This window comes from Salmo salar, chromosome 12 (genome assembly GCF_965601325.2).
Source record: "Salmo salar chromosome 12, fSalSal1, whole genome shotgun sequence".
Classification (NCBI taxonomy): Eukaryota; Metazoa; Chordata; class Actinopteri; order Salmoniformes; family Salmonidae; genus Salmo; species Salmo salar.
In genome coordinates, this window is record NC_138302.1 from 39,235,711 (window position 1) to 39,263,439 (window position 27,729).

A 27,729-nucleotide genomic window follows, 5' to 3' on the forward strand; every position below is an offset into this window, starting at 1 on the left:
TGAACTTGATAAAGGCAAGTGGGGGTTTGTGTTTTTTGACGTCAACTGAATTTGATTATTTTCAACGGGTCAAGATGGCGGAGGAGAGCAGGTTGAAGCATCGGAATCACTCTCAGCAAAATTGCAAAAAGAGCATTTTCGGCGAAGGTATTATTTGTCCTTATGTAGTAAATGATATCTAAACATGAATACAATTGGGTTGTTTTGTGGGATTGACGATAATAGCCCTGTTATTTTCATTCTGAGCTAACGTTATCATGGACGAGGGAATGCTATCGAGTTCCAGTGTAGAGCATCCCATCTCATTATTCGTTTCCTACTCACCATCACCTTTCAGTTTTGCGAAGAAAATGTTGAATTAATGTTAACGTCTTCATTGTGTCAAACTAAATATTATGAGATCCCCAATGTTTCGGTCCAACAAAGTCAAAGCTAGCTAGCAGGTATTAAGTTAGCTCTTCACAATAAGCTGGGTACTGACTGTTCCTTTTTGTAATGCTAGCTAGCTAATTGATGTTAGCTGGCTGACATTTTTTTTGTCTTACTTGCTAGTTTTAGTAAATCCAACTAATCTTAGTTTTTTTGCTATCTAGCAAACTACCCATTAGCCAACACTGGTGCCGTACAGTATATGAAGGCATGATCCACCCTACGTCAAAGCTAACGGTACTCTTCAGGTGTCAATGCCATTATTAGATAGCTACTACTGTTAGCTAGCGTGAGCTTGTAAACGTTTGAGACTGCTAGCTTGCTAGTATTATTGCCTTGTTTAAAATTAATGATCTGCCTAAGTACAGGATGACATGAGTGGCATAAGTGTTTTGTGTAACTTGTGTAACTAGCTAGCTAAATTAGTTGGATAGCTAGCTAACCTGTTAAAGGTTTGTTAGAGCATAGGGTCCTTGGCCTCTTTACCTTCTAATGTTAGTCTACTGCAGTTAGTCTACTGTCTTGCCTACTTGGAATTAATTTTGCCAGCTAGACGTTAGTTAGCTGCTGTTGCTCGTCTTCTCTCTTACACAACCTCTCAAGAGGATTAGCTAGCTAGTTTGCCTAGCCAGTTGACCATCGATGTTGGAATTCTGTGCGTACTTGTGATACTTTAGCTTGCCAACTACTGTATCATTAACTGTTTCAATACTGACTGCATACAAACAAGCATGGAAGTAGGCCATTACACTTTCACTGCTTCCACTAAGCCCTAGAGAACAAGTTTGTTTACTTGCAGCAGTTGTTCCTGCTGCACAAGTCTAGGGTTATTCTACATGGTGTGTTTTTGAACATTGACCAAGCCAGTCATACCATGGGATTGCATGGTTGATTGGAGGGAGGGGGGGGGCTCATGTTTTAAAGGGATACTTCCCCAGAGTCCAATGAACTCGTGAATACCATTTTTATCTGTGTCCAGTATGAAGAAGTTAAGAGGTAGTTGTGAGCCAATGCTAACTAGTGTTGGCTAGCAGATACCCATAGACTTCCTGTCATTGTGATAATGTTAGTTAGTAATTGCGCTAGTTAGCGACTTCCTTCAAACTAACATATATTTACATTTTAAAATATATATGGTATCCAAAAGTTCATCTGACTCTGGGGAAGTAGATAAAGGGCCTCATTGCCAAAATCCTGAAGTATCCCTTTAAGTTGTTTCTGCTCATTTGGACTTCTTAATTTGGAGTTCTTGAAATGAGGCAAGGTCAGAGGTGTAGGAATTAAAACGTCTTGGAATTGTTAGGAATAGAAATGTTCCTATACAAGGAGAGAACTGTCTGACCATCCATCCAAGCATGGGAGATTAAGAGGATGGCAATAGGAAAGCTATTATTGGGATATTTTGCGTCCGTCTAAGAAGTAGGCTAAGCCTTGTCTGAGGCTTGAGCTAGGATGGACCATAGGGCAGGAGCCCATCTCCTGTTTCTATAGGCAACTTGAGGCTACGGTCTTCTGTCTGACTGTCAAATTAAATGTTTTCCTTTCCAATTTTTCTCCCCATTTCCACCTTTAAGACCTAGGCCAAGCTTTTGCACCTCTTGGCTAACATTTTATGAGCTAGCTAGCTTAGTTGGAGTAGGCATTTAGCCTAGCTTAGTCTCTCAACCAACATACCTCCCCTGCAGTAATGACAGAGTATGCTTTAATTTGTGTGCTTAGACTGTCTACTGACTAGCAATAAATTGTGCTTGACTGGGGCGAGTTCCAGTTGTGCGAGTTGCATCACTGCAAGGCACACTCTTAAAAAGGGAGTCCTGTCATCCTAACATGACATTTATCTCTGTCACAGTGGACAACTGCTGATGGAAGAGATCTCTGGCTCTAGGATGGCTTGCTTTCTCTCATTCTCTGAGGACCTGAGCCCTAGGACCATGCCTCAGGACTACCTAGGCCTGATAACTCCTTGCTGTTCCCAGTCCATCTGGTCATGCTACTGCTCCAGTTTCAACTGTTCTGCCTGCGGCTATTGAACCCTGACCTGTTCACTTGAAGTCCTACCCTGTCCTGGACATGCTGTTTTGGACTCTCTCTCTACCGCCCCTGCTGTCTCTAACTCTGAATGATCGGCTATGAAAAGCCAACTGACATTTATTCCTAAGGTGCTGACCTGTTGCACCTTCTACAACCTGTGATTATTCTGACCCTGCTGGTCGTCTATGAACGTTTGAACATCTTGGCCATGTTCTGTTATAATCTCCACCCGGCACAGCCAGAAGAGGACTGGCCACCCTTCAGAGCCTGGTTCCTCTCTAGGTTTCTTTTTATGTTCTGGCCTTTTTAGGGAGTTTTTCCTAGCCACCATGCTTCTTCATCTGCATTGCTTGCTGTTTGGGGTTATTCGGCTGGGTTTCTGTACAGTGCTTTGTGACATCGGCTGATGAAAAAGGGCTCTATAAATGCATTTTATTGACTAGGATCAGCTTCCCCTCTCATAATCCTAACCTTAACCATTAGAAGGGAAAATACAAAACTAACCGAGAGGAATGTCTGCAACTTCGGGCCTACACTGGTATCTTCGCATGCATCTGAACAGAGTGCTTAAGTGAGCAAGAGAACATTGGCCTAAGTGAACAACATTGCAGGGCCTAGGTTAGCTGCATTTGACCTATGGCAGGATTTTGTTCGGTTTCGTTTGGATTAACAGATTAACGTCCCTAACCCATTGACGGTTAAATTTTAAAGTGGGTAAGGTTAGTGTTTAGGGTAGGGATGTCCCAAGAATACCTCATAGCACTAACATATTAAGAATGGTTGATTCCCCTAGACTGTTGGCAGGGAGGCATGCCAGCACATCTGAAGTGCCATTGTACTCTAGCCTAGATCGTTTTGTTTTGGGTTTTTTCTGATGTTGAGATGTAATATGGGTTATAGGTCTCATCATGCCCAATATCTTGCTTCATGTTTATGGTATTTGATTATCGATTTCAGATTTGTGGCGACGACTGCTGTTCACTAGTTGCACAGCAGCCTAGAGTTTACTACCACTACTGTATCCCTCCTGTACTTTTTCTCCCCACCTTTACAACTCTCTGGTGTTGATGCCCTTTGGATAAAGGGCTTGATGAGGCACGCTTCCAAAGCTCACAAAACCAGTCCCGCTCTACACTAGGTATGTCACGATTCACCGATTCAAATGTTTACGCGTAGACTGCATCGGTCCCAAAACCGATCCAAATGTAGCATGCATTGGTCAGAAAATCGATTTTTGAATGTTATAATTCACGATTCACTTTCTATTGCGCACCTTACTTTTCTACCTCCCGAAAAGTCCTCCTGTTTTGTGATAACTGATGCGTCCTCTTCTTCAGTATCGAACTAAGCATGTAACTGTGCTGACAGTCATTGATCTAAAAGTAATTTTGCATGCCAAACAACCCCAGGAATTATCAGTAGCCTAGTCAAACTGCCCAGTTTCACACGCTGACCAATGTGCAGTAGGTGGCCTGTTCCTGATCTTGCACATCTTCAGCATTCAAATGCTAAAATGGCTTGCGCAATATTTGACTTTATTAGTGACAACCTATATAAGTTATCTATGCTCTGTTGAACATTCTGTGTAGTAAGCTACTGTAGACACAACTCTCATCTGGCTATAGGCTATCTGCTGAACAGGGCTTCATTTTTTTTTGATTGTTCAGGTTCACCATCAGCAATAGTTTTGGTAGTTTTGCGTTAAGCAATCCGTGTATATGGTCATTTTTAGATATACAGGGTAACGTTGACCTTTTTCATAACGTAGACAGCAATCACTTTGCGAGGCACTCTGCATGGGCAAAGCAGGAGGAGAAAGTAAGCGCACTAAACTTCCAAACGGTCAAAACAATTTGATTTTGAGATGGGGTGAAATCTGAAGTTGCGCTATATATTCATTGGCTATGTCATAGCTTTTTTTGTAAATGATAAATATTCATACATTACTAGCTCAATCACTTAATCTGCAAATATGAGAAGTTAATTAGTGGGTGATTTCAGAACCATAATGGAGCAACAAAAAACAGACTAAATTGCCCCCCCCCCCCCGCCAAACACGCGTGAGTCCAAATGTGCACGTCACATTTCCATATCATAAACTTGTGTCATATACAGTGTCAGTGTTTTATGATCGCTATGTTTGATGTACAGTTACAAGATGACATGGCGTCATACCCTGGGTGTTTCTAAACAGTGAGCTTGTTTTTCAGTTTGTCTATTGTAAAGAAAATATGCCACAGAACACATCTGAATGCCAGGGCTGGGAATTGCCCGGGACCTCACGATATTATCATGATACTTTTGTGCCGATACGATATGTATTCCGAGTCTCTACTGTGATTTTATTTATTTTTTTTATTTATTTTTTTTAGAACTTGGCAATAGAACAAGCTTTCAAATTATGCTCACCTGACCCAAATTGCGATATTTATAATGAGACGTTTTTTGGGTTGCGTAAACAGTAATTGTGTGATGGTGGGTATGCAGGTGTTGTTCCAAACAAAACCAGTGCGCTTGCTGTAGTTCCTCAACGGCACCGCTAGGAGAGCTCAAAAAAGCACCTAGTTGACTCTTGTCACTCGCACCCATCTTGGCTGGTCCCCTGACGTTTGGCATGATGACATGTTGGTATATGAGCAAAGCGCTCTAAATAATGCAGAAAGTCTTCCTCAGCCATGAGAACTCGCTCTCATCCTGTACTTAGTCAGATCGTTCATCACTCGCTCCTCCCAGCAGCATTGACTTCCAGCTGCTAATTTGGCCAAAGGAGCTTTTATCCTCATAGGTGGTTTGTTCTACTGTTAGAACCAATGGGTTTTATGAAACTGTGTCGAATCCCATCTTAAATCTCCTTCCCTCTGCTAAACCTTTTCAGTCCATCTTCCAACTCCCCTTGTAATCTGAAAACCATATTGCCCAGCCAGCTATGGCATAGGCCTAAACCCATTCAGGCCTTTCAGGTCTTTGAAGGTGGAGTAGACTGCGACGGAGGCTAGTGAGTAGGCTTTCAAGTTTGGAATGCAGCCTAGCCAGATGGAGACATTGTGAATGGTCATCCTCTGGCCGTTACTCTAGATTAGGTTTCCGGGAGGGCTGCCGTGTGTGCGGGCTTTTGCTCCATTCCAGCTGTAACAGTGCGACTCCAGGTGCGTTTAGCTAGTGCTGGTCACGAACAAAGGCCTGCGCACACTTTGAACCCTCCACGGCCGTGTATGCCCGTTCCGGTGCTGCGCTAGGTGTCGGCCTATGCCTCTACGGACATTTTCCGGCCATTCTCCATTGAACGTGCTTTTTAGTCCAGGTTTAGGTTTGTCGGAGTTGTCCGGATGTTACCCGCTGTGCCCTGGTCTGAGACTTATGCGTTTTTATTGATTGACCTGGTCTGAGACGAGTATTTTATTTTTAAGCTTAATAGATGTCCATTGAGGTGCTCAGTCAAGCACCCTTATTGCCCATATTAAGTATATACGATGGGTCCGGTCATGGTGGTCAAATCCCCCCTCCCCCAATCAGTCATGGTCAGCCAAGGCCAGTCAAGGCCATGGATATGAACAGTTGCTTGTTGTGTAGATGTCTATCGAGTTGTTCGATTAGCCAAGCAATTAGCACATGACTGGTTGCTTTGCCTTTGAACCCCCTTCTTAAATGTCGCACTCATGTTGTGCTGATCTAGTCTGAAACGACGGGGGCTTTATTTGTCTTGCGTTCTCCCCGACTGGCTGGCGATTACTGCAGTGTTATCTACTGTAATGTGATGAGGGTGGCTGCGTGTGCCCCTCATTATGCCCCCCCCTCCCCCATAACCGTCCTTGAAAGGACAGGGGGAACCGAACCAGAGCCCACAGACTTTATTAATGAAACAATTGGACCGGGGAGGCAGAGTTGATGTCGCGCTGGCATGGCTGCACAGTCTGCAATCTAGTGGTGTGTGTGTGTGTGTGTGTGTTCTAACTGCTCTAACCAATGTTTGTTTCTTACCATTCGCAAACTTGGCAACCCAGTTTCGGCCACTTAGTTTCCTGTTGTGCATTTCAGTGAGCTTATGGTACAGACAGTATTCTTTCAGCTCTGTTTCACCCAAAGAGCAGCTCAACTATTCAAAGAACATCCGCATATATTGTAGTTCAACTTCATTGAATTGCATCCATCAAATGAATCATGAAGTCATTTAGGCCTACTCATGATTACTGCTCTCGTATCATTTGACTTCAGTGTTGTTGCTTTGGCTTCAAGAACTTTTGACATCCAAGCTTGTGACTTATGACTGGGACCCATTATTGTTATGACTGCAGTCTGCTGTTTCTGCTGTTTTAAAGAGACGGTTCCCACAAATGAAACTATTTTCCTCTCAAGAACCTTACTGGTGTGATCGGAGTGGGCGTAGACTACCTCTCAGACCATAGACTACCTGTCTAAACCACACCGTAGTGAAACAGGAAACAGGAAGGCAACCAGACAGACACCAACTCGCTGCTAGCTAACACTCCAAACATTTAGAAAACAAAAACCTTTGACATCCCGGCATCTTGATCGGGTTCACTGCAGAGTACAGGGGTTCCTCCCTTTAAAAGTTGCGAGTTTACACCGCGGGACTTAGCGGTACCCAGCATCACTGCTTCATTGCTCCAGACCACCGCAAGGGGGCGTTGGAGCACTGATTATGCTTTTGGGTCCCAAGGTTTTTACATGTCCAATCATATCGAGTGGTTCCAATGACAAATTTGACGCGAGCCACCCCTCCATGGTGACTTTCTTCAGCAAAGATGGCTGACAAAACATTATGGTGGAAGCAAATTTAAGTAATTATATCGTCATAACGAGTCAAGCAAAAAATGTACAATTGAGAGGGATGTTACCGTAGAGACAAACGGTTGTGCGTATTCTTTTGTCGTAAAGTTGATTTACGAAAATTGCTATTTGGCAAGGTTTTTGTCAGCCATATCCAATACCAGGTGTATCAAAATCCATTCTTTGAATGATGCTGTGTCTGCATGTATGTATTACAATTATACACTTCAACAGTGTTTACCACGCCTGGGACATCAATGATTACACATTGTAACTATGCAATAGAGTAGAAACATGATTTAAGTAAAGGCTGATTTGTAATTCATATATACAGAATAAAAAACAGTACATCATGCCCACAAGCGAGCCACTCAGGCGAAGAATGACACGTGGAAGAGGACGATGAATGAGATGGGAGTAACAATCCAGGCTATTTGCTCTGAGACGGCATAATGTAATGAAACAAGCAGGGAGCAGGTTTCAAACCCTCAACATTCTAGCCCGAAGTCCAGCATGCTCGCCTGTGCCCAAATGTACTAATTGATGTTGGGGCCGATTGTGGCTAAAAAACACTATCAATTGGAATCTAAGGGGGAAAAGTATTATTAGTTTTTCACAAGCGTAGCAGGATGGGCCATTAGCTGAACAATAGACTATTCAACCTTTACTAAAGAATTGTCTAATAGCTGAGCCAGGTGTGAACCCCCCCCCAACTTGCAACAAATCATTTGTATCTTTCTTTCCACATCTACCTACACACGGTTAATGTTCTGGGGGAAAAAGTGTGTGTGTGTGTACACAGTAAAAACAGAAATGTCCTCTCACTGTCAACTGCATTTATTTGCTGTGAGATGTTACCCCACTCTTCCACCAAGGCACCTGCAAGTTCCCGGACATTTCTGGGGGGGGAATGGCCCTAGCCCTCACCCTCCGATCCACCCAGTCCCAGACGTGCTCAATGGGATTGAGATCCGGGCTCTTTGCTGGCCATGGCAGAACACTGACATTCCTGTCTTGCAGGATATCACGCTCTGAACGAGCAGTATGGCTGGTGGCATTGTCATGTCAGGATGAGCCTGCAGGAAGGGTACCACATGAGGGAGGAGGATGTATTCGCTGTAATGCACAGTGTTGAGATTGCCTGCAATGACAAGTTCAGTCCGATGATGCTGTGACACACCGCCCCAGACCATGACGGACCCTCCACCTCCAAATCGATCCCGCTCCAGAGTACAGGCCTCGGTGTAACACTCATTCCTTCGACGATAAACGTAAATCCGACCATCACCCCTGGTGAGACAAAACCACAACTCGTCAGTGAAGAGCACTTTTTGCCAGTCCTGTCTGGTCCAGCGATGGTGGGTTTGTGCCCATAGGTGACGTTGTTGCCGGTGATGTCTGGTGAGGACCTGCCTTACAACAGGCCTACAAGCCCTCAGTCCAGTCTCTCTCAGCCTATTGCGGACAGTCTGAGCACTGATGGAGGGATTGTGCGTTCCTGGTGTCGGGCAGTTGTTGCCATCCTGTACCTGTCCTGCAGGTGTGATGTTCGGATGTATTGATCCTGTGCAGGTGTTACACGTGGTCTGCCACTGCGAGAATGATCAGCTGTCCGACCCGTCTCCCTGTAGCGCTGTCTTAGGCGTCTCACAGTATGGACGTTGCAATTTATTTCCTTGGCCACATCTGAAGTCCTCATCCCTTCTTGCTGTATGCCTAAGGCACATTCACGCAGATGAGCAGGGACACTGGGCATCTTTCTTTTGGTGTTTTTCAGAGTCAGTAGAAAGGCCTCTTTAGTGTCCTAAGTTTTCATAGCTGTGACCTTAATTGCCTACCGTCTGTAAGCCGTTAGTATCTTAACGACTTCCACAGATGCATGTTCATTAATTGTTAATGATTAATTGAACACGCATTGGAAACAGTGTTTAAACCCTTTTCAATGAAGATCTGTGAAGTTATTTGGATTTTTATGAATTATCTTTGAAAGACAGGGTCCTGAAAAAGGGACGTTTATTTTTTTTGCTGAGTTTATATATTTTGGTCATTGCTCCTGAGTGGTGCAGCCGTCTAAGGCACTGCATCTCGGTGCAAAAGGCTTTACCACAGTCCCTGGTTTGAGTCCTTGATTGGGAGTGCCATAGGGCGGCGAATAATTGGCCCAGTGTCTTCCGGGTTTGGCCGTAGGCCGTCATTGTAAATAAGAATTTTTAATTTGACTTTACAAACAAAAGGGCTTAATTGGAGTCTATTTCTTTGGAGCCTAGACCTATATAAAATAAGTTAACTGTCTGTGGTAGGCTGAGGCTTAACAACCTAATAGAAGTAGGATGTTTTCTTTTTTTGCCTACTTTCAATTGCAACTGGTCAAATGTAGCATCCTACATAAAACAATTTCGTTCGAACTAAAACAATGTAACTAATTAATGAAAGCGCACATTTGTAAATCCCAAACTCTAAAAGTAATTGGAAAGGTAGATACATTGTGCTACATTATTGTAACCATATCATGCAAATGTTTCCTATTATCAGGACAATAGACTTTTTATAGCCCGGCTACTGATGTGAAATCCCTCAATTTGCAATGTATTCAATGCTTAAGTACTCTAAAGTGTTACATTTCTAACTCAAAGCAACATTTCTTCAACATCTTTATGCTTTTGTTAATCTTTTTGATCTTTTTTTTCTGTGTCAATTTTGATCAAATTGCTGAAGAGCCACAGCTGATTCGTCTGTGAAGATGATGTTCTTGAATGTCTCGCCAGCTTTGATCAATGCCTGGGCTTGCAGGACACAAAGTTCTTTGTTTGTCAGATGAATCATTGACTCACTCGCGTTGAATAGGGCGAGGAACGAGATTGAGTCACAATCCATGCCAGGCACAACTGTGAGCTCTGGAACTACAACTCCGACAGGTAGAGTCAACATACGTGGCGGGTTCGTCAGGTTTTCTGTTCACCCTAACATTTCCATTCCTCTTCTGACAACAGAACTTGACCAACTGCTCACCAGGCGCAACAAGGGCCGCCCAGACCGTTATGCTGTTCTGCTATTCCAAGGATGTGTAACCGAAGAGAGAACACGAGTGGGCACAGAATACATAGCCTTCCCGCTGTGGACGTCTATTTCAGCACCGTTTCGCACTGCTCTGAGACAAGCATGGAGAAACGAGTGTTCAAATATTCGATAATATTCTTAAGATATGTGTTGACTGAATTTAAGCAAGTGATATCTGCTAAATAATCAAGTTAGGTTTCTCCAGAAAGAAATAATTCTAAATGACAAACTGGCTTTATTTACAAATCAGTAAGAATGTCTCACCCCATGTTCAAGAATTGCCTTTTTCTCGCTCACTCCAGGTTAAACGAAAACGAAATCTCCAATATCGCTACTTTTTAAACAAAGCGATTATTATTAATTCATTTAGAATTATATAAAAGCCCCTTAGGATCTGTGAGAATATCGGAGAATATCTAATGGAAAATGCCCTTTAGATGTTAATATAGTCCTCCAATCATTTAATGTAATCATTGAGAAAAATATTTTTAGATATGGTGAAGGTCTTATTTAAAGAGCATGTTGAAGTTAATAGCAAAAGCTTACTAATATTTTGGCACTGTTTCGTGCTCCTCTGAGACAAGCATGAGGACTGGTCTTGATAAATCAATGAGATTTTTATTTTCACTTAGTCTGTTTTGGGTATTGTTTAGACAAGAATTTGAAAATTAGGGTGCAGAAATGTTATGCTCTTAGTGTAACCTTTATTTAACTAGGCAAGTCAGTTAAGAACAAATTCTTATTTACAAGGACGGCCTACTCCTTGGTCCTGTTGTACAGCGCCATATTTTCCATTCCCATCCTAATGGAGACCCTGATGGTTTTGTTTTTCTCTGAATAGAAACACCATAATATTAATTAAGCCAATTTTTTTAAAATCAATACGATGTTATTACAAAAGGTTTTAAGTTCTGGTAATGCCGATACGGAAGACTATCAAATGCTTCTCAAAGATGCCCTCTGGTAGTCAAACTAGCAATAACTTGCATTAACAGAAAAAAATGGCTGACAAATAGATAACATGCTGCAGCAGCCCGCAAGGTGTGCCGCAGTATGACGTAACTTAGAGGAATCACTGTACCTTTGTCTTTAAAAGGACACTATAGTTCCAAGATTTGGCCTAGTTCCAGTAATCCAAGATTTAGGTTTAACATGGCTCCAGATTATTTTAACATTGTTGAATGGAAAAAGATTGCGTAATGGATTAATATTCCCTGAAAATAAGTAACACAGTTGAATTTATATTGTGGGTGAACTACTAGGCATATGCAGGTATCTGTGTGCAATATCCACTTTATCTAACCAGTAACCACTTTGATCATGTTTAACAAACTCTGATTTGGGGGTGGACATTCTCTATTAAGGGGAAGATCCTCAATTCATGATTCTAAACATCTCTACCAGGTGAGCATGGTGTGGAGGGTGTGCCTCATAAGATGAGCCCTGAGGAAGAGGAGGCCCTGTTGTCGGAGGAAGATGCCTTGTCGGCCAGGCCGGTCCAGATCGTTGTGGCTCACGAGGACGACCACGCCTTTGAGCTCGACGAGGCGGCGCTGGAGTGCATCCTGCTGCAGGAGCATGTGCGCAACCTCAATGTGGTGGTGGTGTCGGTGGCCGGTGCCTTCCGCAAGGGCAAGTCCTTCCTGCTGGACTTCATGCTGCGCTTCATGTACAACCAGGTGAGGTTATACATAGGCTTTCCTTGTACAGGCTACATGAGGGGCCTAAAATCAGGGCCTAAAATTAACTTTTTGGTCCACCAGTCACTGTGGCAGGTAAATCTACCAGACAGATTTGTTTTGACCAGCCAAAATATTTTTTTGCTGAAATTACACAAAACCCATTAAACCCAATGTAATGTTTCTAAAATGTATGTATTACTAGTAAGAAGTAATGTGGTATATTTCATATGTTTGTGACCCTGAGTTTTTTTTTTTTTTTACCAAAAATATCACAGATGAGACAAATGTTCACAGGTTACCTTGGTAATGTGACTTTCTGCCTGTGAGATTGAGTCTGACTACTAGCTGTGTTCTCTTCCCTAGCAGTTGAAATTCAAACATTGAAAAACAATGTAAATAGCCAAGAAACACAAGGACAAAGCCTCACTTCAGTAGACTTTCGTTTCAAGTAAACTAGACCTACTTTTATGCCTGTGCCAGTGCCCGCACTGGAGCCCTGACCACCCGCCAATGTGACTGGTGAAATTGACATCTTACCCGCCAATGTCAAAATCTAGATGCGGGTGTTCATCTTAGGCCCTGTGTACAACAAGGTGAGGCTTGATGAAAGCTTGTCATACTATACATGTAACGCTACACTGTGGTGGAATATTCTAATCGAGTGTCATTTCTTCAAACAATCATCTTTATTTAATATTGATTCATTATTGCAATAATGAGGCTGGTCGACCCCACACCCTTGAGTGTTGGACCGAGTCACCTAACCTTTACACAAATGCAGAGTTCTTTTATATAGCTGACACTAAGAATGCTTAGACGTGGTTGGTTCAACCCCTCCCATGCAGACCAAGGAGCATCATAAGCCACTCTGGGTTCATCCTGTCATTATCAACACAGGGTTGTTGTCTTAACCCCACCCTGGCTTAGTTTCCCAGATGGAAGGATAATTTTGAGACAATGAGGGCTTGTTCTAAGCTTGGAAGAGTTATCTCAGTTGGACCCACCACATCTTGTCTATGTAATGCAGTCTTTAACTCATTTGTCAGCTCAAGCCATCTCTAGTGACCATACCCAGATTACCTGCAGGGAACGAGTGGAGACCATAAAAACAGACTCTAACAGGATAGAAATTATTTCCTATTTGTTAACCTCTCTAGGCTAGGCGGGACGAATTCGTCCCACCTACGTAACAGCCACTGCTATCCTGTGGCGCGATTTTCAAAACCTTAAATCCTATTACTTCAATTTCTCAAACATATGACTATTTTACAGCCATTTAAAGACAAGACTCTCGTTAATCTAACCACACTGTCCGATTTCAAAAAGGCTTTACAACGAAAGCAAAACATTAGATTATGTCAGCAGAGTACCAAGCCAGAAATAATCAGACACCCATTTTTCAAGCCAGCATATAATGTCACCAAAACCCAGAAGACAGCTAAATGCAGCACTCACCTTTGATGATCTTCATCAGATGACAACCCTAGGACATTATGTTATACAATACATGCATGTTTTGTTCAATCAAGTTCATATTTATATCAAAAACCAGCTTTTTACATTAGCATGTGACGTTCAGAACTAGCAAACTTCCGGGGAATTCGCTAACATTTTACTAAATTACTCACGATAAACGTTCACAAAAAGCATAACAATTATTTTAAGAATTATAGATACAGACCTCCTCTATGCACTCGATATGTCCGATTTTAAAATAGCTTTTTGGTGAAAGCACATTTTGCAATATTCTAAGTACATAGCCCAGGCATCACGGGCTAGCTATTTAGACACCCGGAAAGTTTAGCACTCACCAATATCAGCTTTACTATTATAAAAGTTTGATTACCTTTTGTTGTCTTCGTCAGAATACACACCCAGGACTGCTACTTCAATAACAAATGTTGGTTTGGTCCAAAATAATCCATCGTTATATCCGAATAGCGGCGTTTTGTTCGTGCGTTCCAGACACTATCCGAAATAGTAAAGAAGTGTCGCGCGCATGGCGCAATTCGTGACAATAAAATTCTAAATATTCCATTACCGTACTTCGAAGCATGTCAACCGCTGTTTAAAATCAATTTTTACGACATTTTTCTCGTAGAAAAGCGATAATATTCCGACAGGGAATCTCCTTTTCGGCAAACAGAGGAAAAAATCCCAAAGGCGGGGGCGGTCGGGGTCACGCGCATAAGCCAGTGTCCCTTGATCGGCCACTTGAGAAAGGCGATAATGTGTTTCAGCCTGGGGCTGGAATGACGACATTCTGTTTTTTCCCGGGCTCTGAGAGCCTATGGAAGACGTGGGAAGTGTCACGTTAGAGCAGAGATCCTTAGTAAATGATAGAGATGGAAAACAAGTTCAAGAAATGGTCAGACAGGCCACTTCCTGTAAAGGAATCTCTCACGTTTTGACCTGCCATTTGAGTTCTGTTATACTCACAGACACCATTCAAACAGTTTTAGAAAATTTAGGGTGTTTTCTATCCATATGTAATAAGTATATGCATATTCTAGTTACTGGGTAGGAGTGGTAACCAGATTAAATCGGGTATGTTTTTTATCCAGCCGTGTCAATACTGCCCCCTAGCCCTAACAGGTTAAGTATTAATTGCTAACTATTAATATCAAACAAATCAGGTAAATATGTAATTTCTCTCATCACACTGGCTTATATGTATAACCAGGACTGTTATACATGTGACCTACAACCAGGAGAGGAAACTCAGGCTTATGTAGTATATGTACATAGGCATACATCGTTACATGTTGTATTTTGTATTTATTAAGGATTCCAGCTACTCTTCCTGGGGACCAGCAACATTAACCTCTTAGTACGGAAATCCCATTAAAACCTCTTATGGATCCCTTAATTGCGAATCCTGCTCGAATCCCTTTAGCGGGATTGATTTGACAACAACCAGTGAAATTGTAGCGTGCCAAATTCAAACTACAGAAATATCAATATTCAACCTTCACAAAAATATAAGTGTAATGCATCAAAATAAAGCTTAACTTATTGTTAATCCAGCCGCTTTGTCAGATTTCAAAAAGGCTTTACGGCAAAAGCAAACCAGCATACAACCACATGAAAATCATTTTTCAACCAGGCAGGTGCGACACAAAAGTCAGAAATAGCCATATAAAAAATGCCTTACCTTTGAAGATCTTCTTTTTGCAATCTCAAATGTCTGTGACACAATGAATGATCGTTTTGTTAGATAAATTCCTTCTTTATATCTCCAAAATGTCAATTTATTTGGCGCGTTTGATTCAGAAATACACCGGTTCCAACATGACTACAAAGTATCTAATAAGTTACCTGTAAACAAGTTACCTCCAAACATTTCAAACGTTCCTAATCCAACCTCCGGTATCCTAAAATGTAAATCAACGATAAAAGTTAAGACGGAATAAACTGTTTCTAATACCGGATAAAAACAACGTGAAGCGCGCTCCAGTTCACGCGCAACAAAAGACTAAAGCCCTTCAGAGTGACACCTACAAAGAACAGCCCTACTTCTTCATTTCTCAAAAGAAAAACATCGAACAATTTCTAAAGACTGTTGACACCACGTGGAAGCTATAGGAACTGCAATATGGGCCCTAATAAATCAGGTCTCCCATAAAAACCATTGGAAAACAGTGACCTCAAAAAAAAAATTCCCTGGATGGATTGTGCTCGGGGTTTTGCCTGCCAAATCAGTTCTGTTATACTCAGACATTATTCTAACAGTTTTAGAAACTTCAGAGTTGTTTTCTATCCAAATCTACTAATTATATGCATATCCTAGCTTCTGGGCCCGAGTAGCAGGCAGTTTACTTTGGGCACGCTTTTCATCCGGATGTGAAAATACTGCCCCCTGTCCCAGAGGTTAACGGGATCAAATTCGACAACATCCGGTGAAATCGGAGTGCGCCAAATTCAAAATACGAAATCGTAATATTAAACATTCATAAAAATACAAGTGTCTTACATTGTATAAAAGTTTAACTTCTTGTTAATCCAGCCACTTTGTCAGATTTCAAAAAGGCTTTACGGCGAAAGCATACCATGCGATTATCTGAGGTTAGCGCCCCGCGTACAAAAGCATTACAAACATTTTCCAAACGAGCAGAGGCATCACGAAAGTCAGAAATGGCGATAAAATAAATCACTTACCTTTGAAGATCTTCCTCTGTTTGCAATCCCAATGGTCCCAGCTACACATCAAATGGTCATTTTGTTCGATAAAGTCCTTCATATCCCAAAAAAGTCAGTTTAGTTGGCGCGCTTGATTCAGTAATCCACCTGTTTCCCTCGTTCTAAATGCATACAAAGGAATCCCAAAAGTTACCAATAAACTTCATCCAAACAAGTCAAACAACATTTCTAATCAATCCTCAGGTACCCTAATATGTAAATAAATGATCAAATTTAAGATGGAGAATAGTATTTTCATTACCGGAGATAAATAACGAAGTGCACGCCCTCATCAACACGCGACACTACTACAGTCAAAATGGGAGCCACCTAGAAAAACTACAAATTCTAGCTCATTTTTCAAAGAACAAGCCTGAAACTTTCTAAAGACTGACATCTAGTGGAAGCCCTAGGAACTGCAATCTGGGAGGTATTCCTTAGATTTTCCCAATAACAAGGATTTGAATGAGCAGACGCCTCAAAACAAAAATTATCCGGATGGATTCTCCTTGGGTTTTTGCCTGCCATATCAGTTCTGTTATACTCACAGACATTATTCTAACAGTTTTAGAAACTTCAGATTTGTTTTCTATCCAAATCTACTAATTATATGCATATCCTAGCTTCTGGGCGTGAGTAGCAGGCAGTTTACTTTGGGCACGTCAGTCATCTGAATTTCTGAATACTGCCCCCGGCCCTCAGGAATTTAAGGCAAATACAATTTAAAACACAATGCAAACACAGTGGCTCTCAACCTGCCAGTCTGGAACATACTAGAATATAAGGCAGGGTTCAACATTAACCTCTCTGGGCTAGGTGGGACGTTTGCGTCCCACCCTAGTCAACAGCCAGTGGAATCCCGTGGCGCGAAATACAAATACCTCAAAAATGCTATAACTTCAATTTCTCAAACATATGACTATTTTACACCATTTTAAAGACGAGACTCGTTAATCTAACCACACTGTCCGATTTCAAAAAGGCTTTACAACGAAAGCAAAACATTAGATTATGTCAGCAGAGTACCCAGCCAGAAATAATCAGACACCCATTTTTCAAGCTAGCATATAATGTCACAAAAACCAAAACCACAGCTAAATGCAGCATTAACCTTTGATCTTCATCAGATGACACTCCTAGGACATTATGTTATACAATACATGCATGTTTTGTTCAATCAAGTTCATATTTATATCAAAAACCAGCTTTTTACATTAGCATGTGACGTTCAGAACTAGCATTCCCACCGAACACTTCCGGTGAATTTACTAAATTACTCACGATAAACGTTTACAAAAAACATAACAATTATTTTAAGAATTATAGATACAGAACTCCTTTATGCAATCGCGGTGTCCGATTTTAAAATAGCTTTTCGGTGAAAGTACATTTTGCAATATTCTGAGTAGATAGCCCGGCCATCAAAGGCTAGCTATTTTGACACCCACCAAGTTTGGTACTCACCAAACTCAGATTTACTATAAGAAAAATTGGATTACCTTTGCTGTTCTTTGTCAGAATGCACTCCCAGGACTTCTACTTCAACAACAAATGTTGGTTTGGTTCCAAATAATCCATAGTTATATCCAAATAGCGGCGTTTTGTTCGTGCGTTCAAGACACTATCCGAAGGGTGACGCGCCGGCGCATATCGTGACAAATTTCAAAATATTCCATTACCGTACTTCGAAGCATGTCAAACGCTGTTTAAAATCAATTTTTATGCGATTTTTCTGGTAAAATAGCGATAATATTCCGACCGGGAGAAGTTGTTTTCGTTCAGACTCAAAGAAGAAAATGGACTCTTCACGTGCACGCGCGCACCCGTCTCATTGTACTCAGATCGACCACTTACCAAATGCGCTACTGTTTTTCAGCCAGTAACCGCAGAGTCATCATTCAACGTTCTGGCACCTTCTGAGAGCCTATGGGAGCCTTAGAAAGTGTCACTTTACAGCAGAGATCCTCTGTTTTGGATAGAGATGACTGAAGGCCAAGAATTGGTCAGAGAGGGCACTTCCTGTTTGGAATCTTCTCAGGTTTTGGCCTGCCATATGAGTTCTGTTATACTCAGACACCATTCAAACAGTTTTAGAAACTTTAGGGTGTTTTCTATCCAAAGCCAATAATTATATGCATATTCTAGTTACTGGGCAGGAGTAGTAACCAGATTAAATCGGGTACGTTTTTTATCCGGCCGTGCAAATACTGACTCCCTATCCCCAACAGGTTAACTCTGTTTTTTGTTGTTGAATGTAAACTCATGCTTTTTGGCTAAGTCGATAGAGGCCAGTAGATTTCCAAGTAGAAATTCACTTGGTGACCAGTAGACTTCTGGCCTACTTGCCCCGACCGGAGAGAACCCATTGTCAAACCCTTGTGAGAACTGGAGCACGGCTCATGTCACATGTCTGGTGAACTTTGTGAGTCTGAGTGCTTTATGACCTGTGGTGTTTTGCCGCATTGAAGAGCTATTTTCTGCAGATGCGCTGTGAAATGATCCAGTATCACTTACTGAAAATATTGCCTGTTGGGCTACCTGGTAGTGCTTTGGGACATCTGTTAACATGAAGTGTCCTTTGAAATTCAGTACACTATTGGCCCTGCTCGAAAATATTACATGGACTTCAAACAACTCGTTAGATGAAATCACACAACCAACCAGAGATGCTTATCTTGAGTTGGAAAACATTGTCCTTATACTTTTCACTCAGTGAAACTAAGAGCTGTGAGGAATTAATTCACTCCATTCATTGGCTGCTTAGGGAGTAAACTTATCAGAATTTCTGCCACAACTTGCTAAACCTGTTTGCTGTTCATAACTTGTTTAGGGGGGGTGACCGTAATCCATTTGAGCTGTGCTTTAAGCTGATTTTTGGGCAGCACAATGCTTGGGACTTTGGCACACTTTTGCAAGAACTTTATTCCAGGTATAAAGGCTGCTTTTGTGTGTGTGTGTGTGGCCCTCAAGGTTTGAGCGGGGATCGCCATCAATATGTCATTCAGGTATGCTAACAAACAGGAGGGCCTGGGTTAGGGGTGTTCAATATGAGAGTAGGGTCCAGAGGAAAAAATATCTAGCTTCTAGACACTTCAAGGATATCTGGACTACATCTGATGGGTATAAGCAGGTACTGAAGTAGATGGTAGTATTTCTTGCCCTCTAATAGGCTTGGTAGGGCCTTGACCATATTGCTCGCTTATACCTTTCAGGTTTACATGAATTGTCTAGGGGAAATGGCTAGAGGTCGTTTCTGGGCAGGGCCTGAGAGGACTGTTTCAGCCAACGAGAGTCGTGGTACTGTAGCTACATGGCTCATATGATCGCCAATCTCCTGCTTTGATGTGTCCTCTTCCTCTTCAGACATCTTGCTCCTGGCTGGGTGGGCACGAGGAGCCACTGACGGGCTTCACCTGGCGGGGGGGCTGCGAGAGGGAGACCACGGGCATCCTGGCTTGGAGCGAGGTGTTTGTGGTGGACAAGCCAGACGGGAGCAAGGTAAATACAAAGTCGCTTTACCCTTGGATGGGCACACATTTTCTCCCAACTAAGGTTTGAATTGTTGAGACTTTGCACTCCAAAATCAAAGTTTGTTTGAAATGTTCAGACCACTAAAACAATCAAGATGAGTCCGTATCCAACACCACCAGTAAAATGTGGAAATGATATGCTGTTTTGTCTCGATTCATTTTGGATTGCGGCGTATAGCTGGATTTCCAAAATGTATTTACGATTTTGGAGTGCAATGTCCCTTAAAATACACGATATAAGATTTCCAGTTGTCCATTGGTTATTTCAACTGATTTAATACCCCTTGATTGGTAAAGAATACGACTTATTAATTGATTTATCCTTTCTCTGCAGGTTGCTGTTCTTCTAATCGACACACAGGGGGCTTTCGACAGCCAATCAACCATCAAAGATTGTGCGACACTGTTTGCGTTGAGCACCATGACCAGCTCTGTACAGGTATGATGCAACCCCCCCCCTCACAGTATTGTGTACCCTTTATATTAAGGTATTCACTGCTCAAAGAATTAGGGGAGATCGACAATGTGCGTATGTTTAATTGCCATTATTGAACAAACAATAATGGGTGATTCTAGGCTGTTTGGACGAGGAATGCCACTCTACCTATTCCCCTTTTCGCCAGTAAGTATCTGGATTGAGGAATTGAAAAATTGGCAATTTTCCTGAGACTTGCGTGCATGTTATTGCATGCTAAATAAACAGTTGAAGTTATACTGTCATGTGCTAGTTCTAGACTATGATTGAACACCAGACTTTCCTCCTCCCTGTACCAACTTTTCAATTCATGCAAAACAGTGATTGAAAATGTGATCTATGTAGACTTCAGGTTATTGATGTTTTGTCACCCGTTAGGTTTACAACTTGTCTCAGAATGTGCAGGAAGATGACCTTCAACATCTCCAGGTTTGTGTGTGTCCATGTTTGTTAACTCCCCCTTCCAGAACAATCCAGTCTTCAACACTGCCTTGGACGTTGAACTCCACGAACAACTTGACAAGGATCTTTCCTTTGAGGTTATATCATAGCCCTCCGAGGGGAAAATGTGTACATGATATTCCTTTGATCAACCATGCAGGTGGAACTATTGTACTTAGTGGGTCACAATTAGAGCGCTTGTATGGAAGTGTATAGCTGCTTCCTCCCTTGTTAAAGATATGGATGTTTGAAATGCTAAATGAACGTCACATTTTGACTTGAAATGTGACTGTACCCCTTTTGACTCGAGCACCCCTAGAAGCAAAAGTGATTTATATATGCGTGTGTATATATAGCCTCTTTAAAACCTACTCAACAGACGACTCTGAAATGAAGCGTGTTATTGACATTACTATCCTATTAGACAGCAACAGTCCGCTGCATGACGGCTCCTTGTTATTAATAGATTGACTGTTGACCTTTTTGACAAGGACGTGAAGTATAACTCTGCTTTATCCCTGACTTTTTGTTTTTCCCCTACCTAGCTCTTTACTGAATATGGAAGGCTGGCCTTGGAAGAAATCTATGAGAAACCCTTTCAGGTATGATTGCATTTCTCTGCTGCCTTTCCTGAATGAATGGCCTGCAATGCCTTTCTTATTGGATAATAATGAAGAGGAGATTTTTAAGTCATTGAGATGGAGCTAATGGGCATCTCTAGAGTCTTATTCAATATGGTCGCCATTACTTGACATTTTGTGAAAAATCGATAGTCATGTAGTATCTTGTTTAATATTTATTCCTTGACTTCCACAACAGACTTTAATGTTTCTTATAAGAGACTGGAGCTACCCATACGAGCATTCTTATGGCTTAGAGGGAGGGAAGAGTTTCCTGGAAAAGAGATTACAAGTACGTATTTTTTTCACTTGCTCCATTCGAAGAAAATAAGAGCTTTAACATCTGACATTTCAGGAACTAAAGCACTTACACATGTTCTAATTTTGCATCTGCTGTTAAAACAGCCTGGTGTCCTATGTTTGTGCAGTCTTGCCAACTCCTATGGTCATTGGCATGACAACGACCAGTAGTAGGCTATACAGCACAGGACATTGGCATGACAACAACCAGTAGTAGGCTATACAGCACATGGACAACAAAAGCTGCACACTTGGGTTCTGAAGGAATAGATGGAGTAGATGCCAACACTGACAGCTATGCTGCCTTTGTCAGGGTTTTTAGAGCGAACAGATCTGAGACCAGGCTATTTCCAACTATATTTGTCCAACCATTTTCTTGAATAAGCAAGGGTCTCTCCACTGTGTGCAGGTGAAACAGAACCAGCACGAGGAGCTGCAGAATGTCAGGAAGCACATCCACTCCTGCTTCTCTAACATTGGCTGCTTCCTCCTGCCCCACCCCGGCCTCAAGGTGGCCACCAACCCCAACTTTGATGGCAGACTCACAGGTACGCTGTAGGAAAAGGTTGCTCAATTACCCTTGAGGAAAGATTGCACACCTGTCTCAGAGCATGAACAGCGCCATTGAGAGCTGTCGCTATTTTTAAAGTAGTCGATTTCCTCTTCTACTTCTGAGTGTGTTGAGAGTTGATGGTGCTGTCCATGTTAAAACAGGCTTTAGTCAATGTACCCCCTAGCCAATTCTGTCAATTCCAAATAAACCAGCCCCTACCCCAAGGCACTCCTGTCGATCTGAAGCGATTGGATAGGTCTAATCACTATGGTCAAAAGTCTATCTAGCCAATCAGAAGGTAAGGTGAAACTATTACCATAATGCTATATCAATCATCTCAGATATCCAGGTGTGCGTAGGGAAGATGGTTCACTGCGGACTTGCATTTTTAGATCTTAGAGGAAAAGTGCTACATAAATGCCATCTATTACAATACGAAGGTCACCTTTCAAAGTTCTAAAACAACACATTTGCCTTTATATAGTTGCATTTAAGGTCCGATGGTGTTTTAAAAGGAAAATGTCAACAGACCTTAAATAAGAAATGCATTTCCCACTTGTCTCCCCCTCTAGATATTGATGACGATTTCAAGACTGAGCTAGTCAACCTAGTGCCAATCTTGTTGTCCCCGGAGAACTTGGTGGAGAAAGAAATCGGAGGATCCAAAGTGACGTGTCGAGACCTTGTACAGTATTTCAAAGTAAGTCGATCGTTTCAAACATTCCTTCTAAGCTTATAGCTTGCCATCATTAGCCGGCCAGTTACTCAACCCGGCACCTTAGAGGATGCTGCCCTATGTACATAGACGTGGAATCACTGGTCACTTTAATAATGCTTACATACTGTTTTAATCATTTTATATGTATGTACTGTATTCTAATCAATGCCACTCCGACATTGCTCGTTCTAATATTTATATATTTCTTAATTCCATTCTTTTACTTTGCGTTTCGTTTGTATTGTTAGATACCACTGCACTGTTGGAGCTAGGAACTCTAGCATTTCACTACAACCTCCATAACATCTGCTAAATATGTGTATGTGACCAATAACATTTTATTTTCTATATGCCTCAACTTTTATATACCCTTTTTTCCTCCTCTCCACCTTTCCTCAATTCCTTTTCTTCTTCTGAAAAAAATTTTGCTTCTTTCTTTTTTTTCGACACAGGCATACATGAAAATATACCAAGGGGAGGAGCTGCCTCATCCCAAGTCAATGTTACAGGTAGTTCACTCTCCAGATGGCCAATGATAAATTCCCCTAACAAAAAACTGGATTGTATTCAGTAGGCACAAAATGGAATGGAATAGTTTGAGACCGGGGGGGGGGTGTAAAACGGGGAGGCACTACCTGAATTTATCCAATTAGAAAGCTTGTTTTCTGTTGCAAAATGTTCTTGTAAATACAACCCTGAAACATTCTCGTGTTTTCACTTGTAGTTGACCAAATGTATTGTGAAATGAACATTCATTGCATCCCAAAGCCTTTTGATACCATTTATGTTACTTAGTCAATGAGAGATTAGCAAACAATGGGTGTGGTGAGTTGTGCCCCTTTCTGTCCAATGAAGTCATTTCTGACCAATTTCTGTCTATTTAGAGGGCCCTTTTGGCTGAAGAATACCTCCAGAGGCAACACATATTCCATATAGGCTCTTTAAAACTTGAGTAGAATTTCATGAGACTGTAGGAGAACGTCGATGGACCAAAGGAACCTAATCTCAGGAATCCTGCGTTTTTCCCCTCTGCTTTCTCCCGCTGTCACCTAGGCAACAGCTGAAGCCAACAACCTCGCAGCTGTTGCAGGAGCAAAAGACATTTACAACAAAGGCATGGAGCAGGTAATTGAACAATTACTTTCCGTTTTAAGCATCCAATTTAGCGTATGACTGACTAATAAAAGCAGTCGGAGCGTTTTCATCTGTGCGGAGGAGTTGTGGCGTGTGTTACTAGTTACATTTTACTCAAGATTGATTTAGTCGTAAAGCTTTTTTGTTTCGTTTTTTTGTTGTCCATTTAACCATCAATCTTCATTAGACGGCTCTAAATAAACTCGGGGAAATGGCTCCGTTTTTGCTCTCAACGAAGTTGTGCCCTCCTAGCGTCTACATACATGGTTCCTTGTAGATCTGAAAGGATTTGGTGGATTTAGTCCGGTGTATAGCACTCCTGTGTAGTCTGGTGTGCTGATGTTCACATTTACGTTGTTTCTTCTGTATTGATCTATACTGAACAAAAATAGAAATGCAACAGTTTTTATGATTTTACTGAGTTACAGTTCATAAGGTAATCAGTTAAATTAAATTCATTATGTCCTAATCTATAGATTTTACATGACTGGGCAGGGGCGCAGCCATGGGTGGAACTGGGTGGGCATAGGCCCACCCACTGGGGAGCTAGGCCCAGCCAATCAGAATGAGTTTTTCCCCATAAAAGGGCTGTTTTACAGACAGAAATACTCCTCAGTTTCATCAGCTGTTAGGGTGGCTGGTCTGACTCTCCCACAGGTGAAGAAGCCAGATGTGGAGGTCCTGGGCTGGCGTGGTTACACGTGGTCTGCGGTTGTGAGGACGGTTGAACGTACTGCCAAATTCTCTAAAACAATGTTGGAGGCTGCTTATGGTAGAGAAATAACCATGAAATTCACTGGCAACAGCTCTGGTGGACATTCCTGCACTCAGCATGCCAAATGCACGCTCCCTCAACTTGAGACGTATGTGGTGCTGTTGTGACACAACTGCACATTTTAGTAGCCTTTTATTGTCCCCAGCACAAGGTGCAACTGTCTAATGATCATTGCTGTTTAATCCGCTTCTTGACATGCCACGCCTGTCAGGTGGATGGATTATCTTGGCAAAGGAGAAATACTCACTAACAGGGATGGAAACTAATTTGTGCATGAAATTAAGCTAAATAAGCTTTGTATGGAACATTTCTGAGATCTTCTATTTCAGCTCTGTGAAACATGGGACCAACACTACATATTGCTTTTTATATTCTAGTTCAGTGTACACTACCGGTCAAAAGTTTTAGAACACCTACTCATTCAAGCTTTTTTTTAATTTTCTACATTGTAGAATAATAGTGAAGACATCAAAACTATGAAATAATGCAGTAACCAAAGTTTAAACAAATCAAAATATATTTGAGATTCTTCAAATAGCCACCCTTTGCCTTGATGACAGCTTTGCACACTCCTGGCATTCTCTCAACCAGCTTGAGGTGAGGTTCCATCCGCCATGTCTTTGTGAGACGCGGTGTGGGTGAACGGATGATTTCCGCATACGGTTTTCCCACTTTAAAGCATGGAGGTGTGGGGGTGCTTTGCTGGTGACCTCTGATTTTATTTAGAATTCAAGGCACACCTAACCAGCATGGCTACTGCAGCGATACGCCATCCCATCTGGTTTGGGCTTAGTGGGGCTATCATTTGTTTTTCAACAGGACAATGACCCAACACACACCTCCAGGCTGTGTAAGGACTATTTGACCAAGAAGGAGAGCGAGGTAGTGCTGCATCAGATGACCTGGACTCCACAATCCCCAGACCTCAACCAAATTGAGATGGTTTGGGATGAGTCGGACCGCAGAGTGAAGGAAAAGCAGCCAAGAAGTGCTCAGCATATGTGGGAACTCCTTCATGACTGTTGGTAAAGCATTCCAGGTGAAGCCGGTTGAGAGAATGCCAAGACTGTGCAAAGCTGTCATCAAGGCAGAGTGGCAACTTTGAAGAATATAAAATATATTTTGATTTGTTTAACACTTTTTTTTTGGTTACTACATGATTCCATGTGTTATTTCATAGTTTTGATATCTTCACTATTCTACAATGTAAAAAATAAACAAACCCTTGAATGAGTATGTGTTCTAAAACTTTTGACCAGTATTGTTCTCCCAGATCTGAGTGTCAAAGAGACGTGTCTAGACTTAGAGGCTAGGGGTTGATTTGCGATCGGAAATGCGTGTATGTTTGATTGCTATTAAATTGTCTTGCATCTGTCAGATGCCCAGCCCATATGGGCTTAGAAAACACTGAATATTCAATAAGTAAATGAGTTGCAGTGTGTTTGTCCCTCATGGCGAACTCTCCTTTCTCCCAGGTGTGCGGAGGCGACAAGCCCTACATGGCCCCCGATCAACTGGAGTGCGGCCACGCGAACCTGCGGCAGGTGGCGGTCAAACACTTCCGCTCGGTCAAGAAAATGGGCGGCGAGGACTTCTGCCGGTGCTACCAGGAGCAGCTGGAAGCAGAGCTGGACGAGGCCTTCACTAACTTCATCAAACACAACGATGGCAAGAACATCTTCTACGCGGCGCGCACGCCCGCCACGCTCTTCGCTGTCATGTTCGCCATGTACGTGGCATCGCTGGTCACGGGCTTCCTGGGTATCAACACAGTGGCCACGGTGTGTAATCTCATTATGGGCGTGGCACTGGCTGCGCTCTGCCTTTGGGCCTATGTGAAGTATTCCGGCGAGTTCCGCGAGGTGGGCAGTGTCATCGACCAGGTTGCCGAGACCCTGTGGGAGCAGGTGGGTGACCCGGGAGTGGAGGGTGGGGGGGCAAGAAATGGCTGCCGCACGTCTCTTGAGCAATCAGAATATTATGCATGTTCTGTTTCTCTTGCCCAGGCTCTTTCACTCCTATTTGAACACCTCTTATCTCCCTTTTTAATGTATGCCTCTTCTTTTACTCCCTTTTGCTCTCTCTTTCTACCCCCTCACTCTCTTCCCTTTCCCTGTCTCACACCATGTCCCTCTCCTGCTTACTCTGTCACAGAGAGTGTTTGCTCCCAAACTCTTTGTGCTGTTCTTTTCCTAACCTATTTGGATGTGACCGAATGTGATTCACCCAAACATCTCTTTCCTCCCCCTCAAACTACAATCTCCCCAAATGAAGTTTGTTTTCCTCATCAGCCCATCTCTTCCCTTTCCTTGTTCCCTATCTGCCTTTGTCTCTCTGGTTGCACCCTGATTCTTTACCCTTTCTCCAGAAGTGTGCGCCCGCCATGGATTTAAAATAAATGTATTGGTGTAAGTGTTGGCTTGAGGGAGTTTCAACCATTGTTAAATCCATGAGAGGGAGGGTGCAAGTGCACACTTTGGAAGAAGGGGAAAGAGAATTGGGACACCTCCCTCACTACTTTCCCCACTAATTAGTCTTCCCTCTTTTTTTTTTTTTTTTTACTTTGTGCTTGCCACAGAGGACGCCACGAAAGGTGAGAGGTGGACAGAGGGGAAAAAGGCTCCTTTTGTCATTTTTGAGGCAGAAATAACTTCAAACGTCACTACTAATGTCATTAACACGGCCACAATACTTCCCTTGCCTTGTTTTCAGATCTTTTCCAAACTCTTTGAGGTGGCGAGGAGTCGAGTCCCGTTGGATTCCTTGATAACGGCCCAGAGAACGAGACTGGCCTCGAACAACAATGTCAAGAAGAAAAACTAGCACCTGCTGTCCCCCCCCCCTTCGCTTGGTTTCCGGTGTCCATTTTTAGGACTATATATAAATGTTTTCTTTTTTGATAGCTCATGGTCCCCATGCCATGCTGGTTTAGTATTTAAAAACTGCATTTTATACCTGGTTCTCACCACAAATGTAGAGTACAGGTTGGCACTTTCATGGTTGAGTTCCCATGTGTT

The 27,729-nt window shown here is 42.3% G+C and overlaps 1 protein-coding gene across 2 annotated transcripts; it reads left to right on the forward strand.

Moving 5' to 3' along the window:
* Positions 1–27,729, forward strand: LOC106564786 (atlastin-2). Of its 2 annotated transcripts, XM_014131153.3 has the most exons (14): positions 1–147; positions 11,710–11,984; positions 19,530–19,664; positions 20,031–20,135; positions 20,550–20,600; positions 21,158–21,214; positions 21,432–21,524; positions 21,942–22,080; positions 22,658–22,785; positions 23,256–23,312; positions 23,857–23,928; positions 26,188–26,619; positions 27,291–27,305; positions 27,425–27,729. In XM_014131153.3, exons 1-14 carry the CDS (start codon positions 75–77, stop codon positions 27,533–27,535), a joined length of 1,743 nt encoding a protein of 580 aa, XP_013986628.1. In that variant the 5' UTR covers positions 1–74; the 3' UTR covers positions 27,536–27,729. The 2 variants fall into 2 exon arrangements, with proteins under 2 accessions (XP_013986628.1, XP_013986629.1); XM_014131154.3 differs by lacking the exon at positions 27,291–27,305 and having other exon boundaries at positions 27,425–27,689.